The sequence below is a fragment of the Nicotiana tabacum genome, chromosome 24 (assembly GCF_000715075.1).
Source record: "Nicotiana tabacum cultivar K326 chromosome 24, ASM71507v2, whole genome shotgun sequence".
NCBI classification, from domain to species: Eukaryota; Viridiplantae; Streptophyta; class Magnoliopsida; order Solanales; family Solanaceae; genus Nicotiana; species Nicotiana tabacum.
In genome coordinates, this window is record NC_134103.1 from 87,263,185 (window position 1) to 87,275,540 (window position 12,356).

At 36.7% G+C, this 12,356-nt stretch overlaps 2 protein-coding genes across 4 annotated transcripts; both read right to left on the bottom strand.

Moving 5' to 3' along the window:
• Nucleotides 1–303: 303 nt before the first annotated feature.
• Nucleotides 304–4,721, bottom strand: LOC107762349 (IAA-amino acid hydrolase ILR1-like 3). 2 transcript variants are annotated; one of them, XM_016580692.2, is made up of 5 exons: nucleotides 3,712–4,721; nucleotides 1,641–1,766; nucleotides 1,277–1,534; nucleotides 1,005–1,133; nucleotides 304–895 (listed from the first exon to the last, which is right to left on the bottom strand). In XM_016580692.2, exons 1-5 carry the CDS (start codon nucleotides 4,066–4,068, stop codon nucleotides 512–514), a joined length of 1,254 nt encoding a protein of 417 aa, XP_016436178.1. In that variant the 5' UTR covers nucleotides 4,069–4,721; the 3' UTR covers nucleotides 304–511. The 2 variants fall into 2 exon arrangements, with proteins under 2 accessions (XP_016436178.1, XP_016436177.1); XM_016580691.2 differs by having other exon boundaries at nucleotides 305–895; nucleotides 1,220–1,534; nucleotides 3,712–4,709.
• Nucleotides 4,722–5,549: 828 nt separating this feature from the next.
• LOC107762348 (leucine-rich repeat receptor protein kinase HPCA1-like) lies at nucleotides 5,550–11,963 on the bottom strand. 2 transcript variants are annotated; one of them, XM_016580690.2, is made up of 19 exons: nucleotides 11,809–11,963; nucleotides 10,876–10,999; nucleotides 10,693–10,764; nucleotides 10,513–10,587; nucleotides 10,279–10,350; nucleotides 10,032–10,193; nucleotides 9,871–9,945; nucleotides 9,724–9,795; nucleotides 9,530–9,601; nucleotides 9,359–9,427; nucleotides 9,196–9,270; nucleotides 9,036–9,107; nucleotides 8,818–8,952; nucleotides 8,264–8,736; nucleotides 8,038–8,190; nucleotides 7,797–7,936; nucleotides 7,487–7,706; nucleotides 7,093–7,328; nucleotides 5,550–6,473 (listed from the first exon to the last, which is right to left on the bottom strand). In XM_016580690.2, the coding sequence occupies exons 1-19, from the start codon at nucleotides 11,891–11,893 to the stop codon at nucleotides 5,961–5,963; spliced, it is 2,895 nt and encodes a 964-aa protein (XP_016436176.1). In that variant the 5' UTR covers nucleotides 11,894–11,963; the 3' UTR covers nucleotides 5,550–5,960. The 2 variants fall into 2 exon arrangements, with proteins under 2 accessions (XP_016436176.1, XP_075104309.1); XM_075248208.1 differs by lacking the exon at nucleotides 11,809–11,963 and adding an exon at nucleotides 11,421–11,653.
• Nucleotides 11,964–12,356: the final 393 nt, after the last annotated feature.

A 12,356-nucleotide genomic window follows, 5' to 3' on the forward strand; every position in this document is an offset into this window, starting at 1 on the left:
CTAAAGCTTCCCTTCAGTCTCCGTGATGGCAACCTTGACATAAATTTATGCACATTGGGTCGTGACCAGATTTCAGTTCAGGGGGAGCTTTTTGGTTTTCCTTGAATACCCTTAGATGTAGGATAAAGTAATAACCACTAAATTGCAACTCTAATCGCATACTCGTGCATCCTAACTCCCAAGTCCAACCAGAATCTAAGATCTTCTCATTTCAAGGTCGAAAGCTGAGAGTTCTTTTATAGAACTGATTTAAAATGCCAAAGGAAAAAGAGATTATGAACCAACATTTGAAGAACTGTCAGATTAAGAAAGGACGGAAATAACAGAGAACAATCATTTGCAAGTAGTAGTTTAATTTTACCATGTAAAAACAATCCGAAATCTGTCTTATTGAAATGTTTCTTGAAGCATATAAGCCTGATTCCTGATAAACAAGATCCCTCTCATAGATGTTTTTCTACTAACAAAGAAGTTTATTTACACGCGAGATTGTTGCTCAAGAACAATATGTCTATGCTTCTTGTTGAGTCAATGCATGTGTATCAAAGTAAGAGATGGCGACAGCAGCATGGAGAGCTGCTCCGAAAGGAAGAACATCTTCATTGACAGTGAAGTAGGGGGAGTGTATATCTTTAATAGCAGATGTGATAGTTTTATTTTGCGTCCCAATGCTAAAGAATGCGGCTGCCATCTTCTGGGAATAGAAGCTGAAGTCCTCTGCGCCCATTGAAATAGGGTCAATCAGCACGTTTTGCTCACCGAGCAAGACTTGTCCAACTTTTCTGACATGCTCATACAATTTGGGATCGTTTAGAGTTGGTGGATATGGCCTCAGTTCCTCGATGAAATTAACAGTAGCCGAACACAGATGTACAGCTGCTTGAGTCTCTATCACCTGCGAGCAGTATGTATTTGCAATTTTACTTGTCTCTAACAGTATGGTTGCACAAAACAATTTTTAAGATATAGAAAACAAGATATAGACAACTGGAACATAGACATACCTCTTTGATCCTCCTCTGAAGATAGGAATAACCTTCTGATGTCATGAACCGAAATGTTCCACCAAACTCTACACTTGCAGGGATAACATTTCCAGCTTGACCGCCGTCAACAAATCCAACAGAGACAACCTAAAAATCAACAGAGAAAAGATGTTCAGAGCCGGAAAAAACTGAAACACTTTTGACCTGTTTGGAAACAAAGGGGCAATATGTACCCTAGGCTCTAGAGGATCAGTTTCTCGAGAAACAAGTTGTTGCAATGCAAGAACTACCATAGAAGCAGCTAGGATCGGGTCTCTAGTTTTATGTGGGGTTGCTGCATGTCCGCCTTTCCCTTTTATCGTTGCTTTGAACCTGCCTGAGCCAGCCATGATAGGACCAGGTCGAGAACTGATAGTACCAACGGGCATAAATGGTGAGACATGTAAGCCAAATATTGCTTGAAACCCGTTTAGTGCCCCTTCTTCTAACATATAGGAGGCACCACCGTAGCCTTCTTCTGCTGGTTGGAAGACGAGCTTTACAGAGCCCTTCAGTTTAGAATGTAGGTTACACAAATCAATTTCTGAATCAAATTAAGAGCAGGAAAGGAAGGATGTAGGCAGTTCATCTCAAAATAATAATAATTCTTCATACTTTCAACTTATCCGTTGTGTTTTGAAGCAATCTCGCTGCTCCAAGCAGCATGGTGACATGAACATCATGGCCACAGGCATGCATTTTGCCATTGATCTTGCTTTTGTGCTCCCAATCTACCAATTCCTTCATAATGTTGCTTCTATTCAAACATTCCACTCAATGAAGCAATTCTTTCTAATGACAAAAACAGTTAAACAAAGTATAGGAAGAAGCAAGCAAATCATAAAAATTAGAGCAAATTTTATAATCTTTCCTTTTCTTTTCCGAATAGAGGTAAATTGGAAGTTTGGGGGGTGATTTTGGGGGGGGAGAGAGAGAGGAGGTCACAGACGCACAGGGAGAATAGTGTGAGTTAGAAACACTGTTGTTCTGAGTAATACTCAGTAAATTACAAGAGCTATCTGTAGAAACAAGCTAGACTCACATATTTTGAACTTTTTCTCCAATCCACCATCCATATCTATCTCTACTTCCTAACTAGTGAATGGCACCATTGATTTCATAACAAACTTAATATATGACAACTATATCTACTTACACTTCCTCCTACATATCAATTCATAAGACGTATGTCATTTTTCTTGGAGGAAGCTTCTTATTTTAGCTAAATCAAGAATCATATCAATCTCCAAAATGTTCTCCATGGGTATATATCTTTTCTTTAAATATGAGTAACCGAGGAAAAGAAAGAAGAATAGATCAGAGACTAATAAACTAGCAAGTTAGAGAAGCCACTATGTCAACAAGTCAGCAGCTCATCATTGAGTCAATGGCTCCGAAAGGAAGGAATTGAGTACAATAAAACTACACTGAAGCTATTATAAGATGATAAATGAGTTGAAATAGATGAAACAATCTGAAGAATCATACTGTAGGCCAAAAAGATCATCATTTTATATTTTTGGATAAAAAGAAGCTGGAAATTACGCATGGACTACAAGAACAAATACGTCGTATTCCATAAAGTAATATGCATCGACAAAAATAAGCAATAAGCAATTTGATCACTTCTGAACGGTGGTATTATCGTATTAGTATTTCAAGCTAGAGAAGTTATACATTTATCAGAGACGAAATCACTGCAACTGATACAGCAGTTTGGTGGTTTCCAAGACTAGGTTTAACAGTTGGGAGTTATCATGTGCTATTCGCTCTTTGAGCATCAAGTAAAGTTTTATTGATTTCCCTTGAAGTTTAGGCTTTGCCAATTGCCAGATTTTCCATGTTAAGATACAATGCTAATAAAAATCCATCTGTCGTGGTTCAGCTTCTTTTTGGCCAAAAGTGTTTTTTCGGCCAAAAGTGTTTGTTCCCCCAAAGTTAACGTGATTGGCCAAGCTTTTAGAAGGAACAAAAGTACTTTTGATTAGAAGAAAGTAGTTTTTTTCCGAAAGCACTTTTAAGAAAAATATACTTAGAAGCGCTTTTTAAAAGCTTGGTCAAACACTAATTGTTATTCAAAAGTATTTTTCAAATTAATTAGCCAAACCCAAACCGATTCTAGTCAAAAATACTTTTTTGAAAAGCACCTTTGGAAAAAAACACTTTTCAAAACTAAGCTGATTTTAGAAGCTTGGTCAAACATGCTACTCCTTTTCACTTCTCTAATCACTAAAATAGTATACATGTATGGTTATTTATAATAGAAATTGTTCTATATTAGTCCATCACGCTCCAACTTACTGGACAGTGGAATTAACAGCAGTGAGAGGGAAAAAAAATTAACAGCACTGACCTTCAGCCAACCATCTCTTAAATGACAAGGTTAGGTAACTATTCTACTCACTCTTATTCAAATTGGAAATTTAAATTACATCTTAATTTATGCGAAAACACTATCCGGAAACTGCTTTCCTCGAAAAATATCACTACTTTAACCAACACCTTAGACATTATTATCTATTTTTAATACCCAAAACTTTTAATCAAAATATTACTGCTCGCTAATATTACTTTCATTTACTATCTCCAACCAAATATGAAAATCATTTCTACGAAGGTCAGTCATTCGTAACAAACCAAACATACCAAAAAGGAAAAAATGGAGAAAAAAGAGAGGGGGAAAAACCTGAATAGGAAGAGCATCCATGTCAGCTCTTAAACCGAACCAAGGTTGAGATCCAGACCCAATGGTTCCAACCAAACCAGTTTTAGCTACGGGCCACAAATACTTGACGCCGAGCGAGTCCAGCTCATTTCTAATGAGTTGACTCGTTTTGTATTCTTGAAAAGCCAGTTCTGGGTACTCATGTATTCTCCTACGGATCCTCCTCAACCAATCGAAGAACTCCGGCTGCTTCGCCGATTTCAAAAGTTCTCTTGTTAAAAGCTCACTTTTAGTAGTAGAAGTATGCAAAACGCATGAATTTTGAAAGAAATTAGCAAATAGCAGTGCCAACATGAAGTAAACGTAGAACGAACCCATCCAACAATCTTTGGCTTGATCGTGCTCCTTTCAACGAATTGACATCATTGATTGTTTTTTTCCAAATTTGACATGAATTAAGGTCTATTCAATTGAACACCTCGACTTACAATAAAGTATTCCTATTAAATATTTCGGGCTTAAATTTTGGAAAATCTTTTGTTTGTCTTCTTTTATTACGTGAATAAATTAACCACTTAAAATATATCTTATCCTTCAATTATACACATTAGATATAAGTATTTGCTATAACAAATAAAAATAAAATAGGTCAATTAAAAAAGAATTTAATCAATTATAAAACAAACTCCTCTCCGTTAAACAAAAGACTCGTAACCAAGTCATTATCTCAAAATTTTCTCAATGAATATCTAATATATGTGTTCAGTTACTCAATTGGAACAAGCCTAAGTTTGGGCGTCTAAATAAAATTCGGAGAAGGGTCAAAACTACCCCTACACTATTTGATTTGGTACAATATATCCTCCATTCACCTATTGAGCTAAAAATATCTCTACAGTTATCTTAGTGGCTCAATTATGCCCTTATTATTAACGAAATTATATGGAGAGAAAAAAAACGTCCCATTGGTCTAAACATAAATCCTTATCAAAGAATTTTAAAAAAAAACATAACCTGGGTTTTACCCGCCCCAAAAAAGATCCGCCTCGCTGCCAACTTTCTCTTTCTTCTCCAATCTCCATGAAATCGAATTAGAGGAGGAGATAGTGAATTATTTTCTCAGACCCATTTTATACCCATTTGATTTCATTAATGAATTTATTCTCATTTAATGAATTACTTCCTAAGTCAAGATCCGAAATTTTATTCCCATACCCATTTCATTTTATTCCCAAAATCAACATTTTCTTGCTTAAGCTGTTACTTTTCTTGTTGTTGTGGTGACACAAATTCTCCCATTTGCAGAACATAATTAAAAGAGGAAGAAGAATAAGTTACATTGTCTTTTAAAAATAAAAGATTTAGATTACAGGTTTAAAATCGGTGCGGCCAATCAAAACACAAGTTATGGTGGGTTTTTTTTTAGTATAGTAAGGATTTATATTTAGCCAATAGGACGGTGACACGTGGATATTACATAAATTTTCTTATTTTTCAGATAAGTCCATCAGTAATAAGGGCATTATTGGGCCACTAATATAACGATAGAGATATTTTTGACTCAATAGGTGGACGGAGGGCAATTTTATACCAAATCGAATAGTCTACGGGCAGTTTTGATCCTTTTTCAAATAAAATATACTAATAAATTTATAGGGTCATCGATCTATTCTGCCGAAAACTGTTAACAGCTTGCTCATGCTTTGCTGAAATGTGCCAACTCTAACTGAATACTACAATTGAAGTTCATATGGTCAAAGCGAGAATTCATAGCAGCCACAAACAATTATTTGCTTATTGTGTTATAGTATTATCATATATGATTTCTTTGCACTAGATGCCCTATAAGTCAGGAGACACAATAACAAAATCAGAAGAAAATTAGAACATGAAACATTGACACATGGAATCATACAATGGTCCATGTAAACTTTTCTCTCCAAGCTAGAAAATCTGATTTTTTTTTTCTCTTTTAACCTTTTCTCTATTACATTGGAGGATCAGGGAATGGGGACAGTAAAAATCGAACTCACACCTATTGTATGCAAGTCTGGATCACTAAACTGTAAGCCTCAGTAGTAAAATCTGAACTTCGATCTTGATTCCACATGTGATCACGTTCACGTGTCACGAAATATTCTAGCCAATATAGGTACCATGCAACAACTAAATTCTATAATCCCTTTCACCCATTTTTCCAAAACTTTACTATAGAGAATAATAAATTAAAGAATGAGAACTAGCAAAGACAAGTCCTTTTTTGGTTGTCCCTATTTTGGTTCCACATTTCTTGAAATAGTATAACCACCACTGTAATCAAAAGCATGAGTATCACTTATTTCCTTTCTCTGTAGAGCATCCTTATTATAAGGATGTCGAGAAGCAGCAATTGCTGTCCCAAAATCTGTGATTGAAGATGATGCAGACGTCGAATTTGTTTCCAGACCATCATTTTGTAGAATAGTTTCAAGCATTTTTACCACTTCACTCATCGTTGGACGATCAGCAGCAGACTCTTCAACACATTGCATTGCCAGATCCACGAACTTTGTAAACGCGATTAAATTTGGCGCGCTTCTAATGACGGGATCGATCATATCACTCAAACCATAATGCTCGTCATCGTTCTTATTAATAGCTGCTCTCACCTCTCGAACGACATATTTTCCCTTCTCTATTGGTTGCTTTGCAGTTATCATTTCTAGCATTACAACTCCAAAGCTATACACATCACTTTTCTCGGTTAATTGTTGAGTCAAATAGTATTCAGGATCTAGATAACCCTGCAATGTAATCAGGTCTTAAATTCATTCCGACTAAATATAAAAGATAAAATGTATCATGTGGAAACACCAATAAGGAAACAAATGTATCATGTTTCACATGCCAAAAAGCCAAAAGAAGCATATGTCCGTACTCGGAGGCAGAGGCGGACCTATGTGTTATAGTGAGGGGTCACCGGACCCCATAAGCTTCGGCAAAAATCTTGTATATGTATATGTGTATACCTTGAAAATGATTAATTTAAAGCACTTGACACCCTGAACATTAAAAGCCTTTAGGGGGCACTGGTTGAGCAGAAAATTGTGCCCCCATCGCATAAAAATCCTGGATCCGCCTCTGCTCAGAGGAAGAAACAATAACGTCTAGGACAAGTCATTTAACCATTATAATTTTCTCATTCCTTTACATTTTGGAAATCTGATGGTATTTTATCTTATACAGATGTTTAAACATTATTCTTGTATATTGGAAAGGTTTCAACTTTAGGATGTGTTCTTAAAACTAGATATCTTGTTATTCCTGCCGCCCCTCTTCTCTTTTACCTACGGTAGCAGGTGCAAATCATTTTCTGGATACATATATGAAGGATGAAAGAATTAAGAAGGTTGTGGTACTTACCAATGTGCCTTTAACTTGAGTGGAAACATGACCCTTTGAGCTATCTGACACAAGTTTGGACAAGCCAAAATCTGCTACCTTTGCTGTTAAATTCTGATCCAATAAAATATTAGTCGATTTCACATCTCTGTGAATTATAGGAGGATTGGCAAGCTCATGCAGATAAGCTAATCCTCTGGCTGAACCAAGCGCAACGCGAAGTCTCCTCTTCCAATCTAGATAAATGCCTGATTTCCCTGTAGAACATAGTGGAAATTAATTTCTATGTGAACCAAATGGAAAGGTATTATTTTTAAATTACTCCTTTTAAAGGCATTACCAAATGTTAGAACATATTTGAATCAAATAATACTTGGACTGGTTAATCTTTAATATATAGGAGGATGTAGCACACCTGATAAATTTTCTCGGAGTGTACCATTTGAAATATACTCATAGACCAGTATTTGTTCGCCTTGCTCAAAACAGAATCCGACCAGACCAACGAGGTTTTTGTGGTGAACCCGCGAAAGCAACTCAATTTCAGTCTTGAACTCGAGTCCACCCTGCATGGATCCATGTTGAGCTCTTTTGATAGCAATTACTTGCCCACTTGAGATGATTCCTTTGTATACCTAGGAAACAGAATACAAGCGAATAAGAAAAGTAACCGAGCAAGAGTTTATCCCTTTAGTATGGATATACAGTGGATTTTGATAGCAAACCTTCCCATAGCCACCGGAACCAATCTCATTTCTCGTTGAAAAGTTACTCGTGCATTTTTTGAGTTCGTCATAAGAAAACCATCTCGCACCCTTTAGTTGTGGTGCACTTTCACTATCGTTCCCACTTGGAGCCCACGATCCTGGCCAAAAAAGATCAAAGTAATCAAACTTTTTAGATCAATCCTACGTGCGTGCTGGACATATATAACTCAGCTCTTTTATCAGTAGAAAATGATATTACCAAATGGTTTACTCAATCCAATAGCTTTTTCAGCAAGTTTCTTTTGCTTCATAGCATATATTGCAAGACCAACAAGCAAGAGGACCAGGACGGTACACCCAACAGCTATTCCAATAATTTGTCTCGAACTAATAGAAGTTTCTCCACGTTCGGCTGAAACAGTTTGAGTTCAATTTAGTATTCTATTAGAAGAAACAGTTTTAAATATCTCAGTAATTAATTATACCTTGGAAAGTGTAAGGAGATGCTATAAAATAGTAAGGTCCAAATTCTGGAGGCGGCTTATAAGTCTGGTTACTCAAGGCAAATCCAATCCTCTCAATCTCTGACCGATTAAAATACTTTCCTGTTGGTGGAAATAATCCTAACTGCACCTGAAGATAATCATCAATGTTGAAGAAAGGATTCTGTAGAGAAACTGAACCGGGCGTGAGATCTAACTTCACCCACAAGCTCATTTCAAGAGAATGGAACGTATTAGCATTGGATAACTCCCTAAAAGATGGTCCTCTAAAGTAGAATGTTCCCTCGTACGGGTAAGCACAATCACAACTTTGTGGGCTAACTTTTTCATCGGCAGGACACGATTTGCTTCCACAATTAGCTAGGCTAGTAGAATAAGGTTTCACGGATTGCTGCTGAAGCTGGCAGTAATTCGTGTTTCCAAGGGCCGTGTCACAGACAGGATTTCCGATCAGTCTGAGTACAACCACAAAGTAATCAGAGAGAGAAAAAACAACATAATATAACAGGCAAAAAAGGAGTCATGAGCCATCTCACATCAATGTATTTTTGTATCCAGAGCCAAGTGTTATTGAGGAAATCGCGTTATTCTGTAAATCAACAAGTGTGAGTTGCCTCCCAACTATGCCACCCATGTTCAACGTGTCATTAAATGCATTGTTCCTCATTTTCCTGCAAAAGTTATTTAAGATCATCCCAAACTGTTCGTCGTGGGTAGTAGACGTGGAATATTCAGTTAGGATGATGATACTCACACTTGTTGTAATTGGGGTAATGTGAAAAGCTTCTGGGGCACTGATCCCTGGAGTGAGCCATATTCAATGACTCTGAGCAGCACACCAGTTGTCGTTCCAACTTAGATTGGTCATAGTTTGTGGAAATTAATAGTTGTATTCATAACTGATTCATACTCACAGAGTGGTAAGAGACTGTAAAGTTGAGAACCATACTGGCGCCTCTGATTGATGGAACGAGTTGTTGCTCAAGTCCCTGGAAAAGAAAGAATATGATGTATCACTTTATCATAGAGAAACAACTTGCTAAATTAGGATTCTGCTTATTCTCATGCTAGCCTTACAGATAATTAAGGGAGTTCATTCCACTTAAATCTGGTAGTCGGCCCGACAGTCCGTTGTGTGCTAAATTCCTAAAAGCAGAACAATAAGAGCACAAAGAACCACTTCAGGCTACCAATTATTGATTTCAGGCACACAATTGAATGAGCAATGATGGAGCAAAGTATACTTACAACTCTACGACGCTAGTGAGGTTGTTCAAGTTCGATGGGACACTACCATTTAAGGTATTTCTGTCAAGCCGACTGTATATATGAAGTCACATGAATACCAACTAAAGATAAAAGGGTACTAGCATATAATACAAAATAAAAAAGGTGAAGTAATACGAAAGGTAAGCTAACATAAGATGGTCGATTCTACTCACAGAACCTCAAGTGTCTGAACAAGTCCTAGTGTTAATGGAATGCTCCCGCTAAATTGATTTCCATCAAATAATCTGCCATTTTAGAAATGCAAAGAATGAGGAGACAAAGGAGAATAACGCAAATAGCTCCTTAGTTTCTTGACTTACACATGTATTAGCACCATGTCACCACTAAAAAGATTGTCCGGAATGGAGCCTGAAAGTTGATTTTTGTTAAAATGGCTGCAATAATGTAGAAGTCAGACCCTAATAGGTATATATCCTATCTCAAGAATGGCACGTAACTCGAATAGATAAAGTTCACTCACAAGTGCTTTGCCTTTTTTAAAAGGTCCAACCCCGGACTTGAGGAGGTTGAAACAGGAATTTGTCCTGTTAACTGATTATCTGCTAGATCAAGCCAGTAGAGTTTTGCCAGATTTCCAAGAGTTCGTGGTATCTCGCCAGTGAAATTATTTGAGTTAAGTGCTCTGCCCAAGAAATTGGCATGGAACTAAATAAAATTGATGATAAACCTACAACAATCATAAGTTAATATGGCTGAGGAATTCTTACAAGAAAGATAATTCTGCAAGTTTTCCCAATTCCCTTGGTATACTACCACTGAAGCTACAGCCAGCGAGGATTCTGAAACGTAAATAGAGGCATTTATGTATATGTAGGCAATGTATGTTTCGGAAGAAGAGCATCATGTTTAACAAAAAACATCAACTATGCCTCAACGCCAAGCAAGTTAGATCGGCTATATGAAAATAAAAATAAAAAACCATCAAGTTTTACTAGTCTTACAATATGTTTAGTTTTTGCAGATCTCCTATCCGCGGAGAGAGGGAACCTGTAAGTCCTCGATTGAATGACAAGTCTCTGGAAATGCAAGTTTAGAAACTCAACTCAACAAATCATGATAACCAATACAAGCTATAGTTAATATTCAACACACGTTTATGAGATTTAAAAACACCAACTCACAAGGAAATTAATTCAGTGAGCCCCCCAATATCACCACTTAATTTTCCTCTCAGTCCCATCGTTGATAATCCCCTGAAGAAATAAGAAATACAATCAATGATTAAGAAGTGATTGGCTGGTGAAACAACCATGTCAAAGACTAAATGTTGGAGGATGAACAATAAAAGAGAATAGCATACTCACAATGCAGTTACCCTTGAGTTGTTGCAGGTTACACCTTCCCAGGTTGTACCACAAGGATCATCGCTCTTCTGCCAACTAGGTGGTGTATTTTCCCACTGGTCTTTCAGAGATCGAAGTATTGCAACTGCACTCAACCAAATTTTGAAATTATTCATGTTAGCAGAGGCAGATGCAGCCTTTTTTCATGAGTTCAACTGAACTAGTATTTCAACACGAAACATGAATATATAAATTAAGAAAAAACAATACAATTTTAACATTTTTGAACTCATAATTTCAAAAAAAAAAAATACAATGTGTTCACGTAAAGAATCTCATAAGTTAAACTCATCAAATTTAAATCATGGACTCCGTATGTTGGCATTATATTTTTAGAAGTAGTAAATTGAATACAAGTCGAAAACTTGCTGTTACAACATTGTTTATATATCTTCATGAACTTGTATGCAACTTATAGTTTGTTTATCATTTTCATTTTCGAGATGACCCGTAAAGTATATAGCTGAAGATTGAAATGACAGGTAGGAAGGGAGACTCGGCGTAACTGGTAAAGTTGCTGCCATTTGAGCAGGAGGTCATGAGTTCAAACCGTGGAAACAGCTTCTTGCAGAAGCACAGGGTAAGAACGCATACAATAGACCTTTGTGGTCCGGCCCTTCCCCGTACCTCGCGCATAGCGGGAGTTTAGTGCACCGGACGGCTGCCATTTTCTTTTGAAATGACAGGTAGAACTGTATGAACATTTCTGATTTACAGAACAGTCCCTTAACACCATGACGAAAAAAACAAGAATACTGTTACAAAAATAAAAAAAAAAGAGTCTTTTTTCTAGGCTTATTAAACATAATAAAACTTGCTTAGTTAAATAAATGCCTAGGCGCATTAACTCAAATACACAGTTAAATTTCGAATGAGAAAATCTGGAGTTGTTACCATCTCTGGGGTCTGTGACAGTGTATATTAAATGGAATCCAGAAGAGAGGATGAAATAGCAGAGTAACAGCCCGGCGGCTGCCATGCTTCAAAAATGCTTCAGATAAAAAATGCTGGTTTGATTTTGATAGATTTGATCACTTATAGGTGTTGAGGCTAAAATTACAAAGGCAAAGTTTGGAGGGGGTGGGTGGGGAAAGCGCATTAGGATTTAGGACTATTTGTCTTTTTAATGATTAAACTTATCTTAGAAGCCAATCTAACAGTCATCTAATTCCCACTACCGACTTGAAATCATTTTGATAAGTTATACTCCTTCCACTGACAGTATAGCATCGTGAAACAATTATCACTGAATTACTATACCGTATGAAACATGAACATATTACCATACCTTAGAACCTAAACCAATAGAAAGATACTGATTTCTTTGATTCTAAGGCAGAGCATAATGATTGAAGCTATGAGTTCGTATATATGTGTGGAAAAAAAAAGCGTATAAATGTTTCCGTTTCTTTTCTTTTTGGGGAAAGGTCTAAATTTACCCC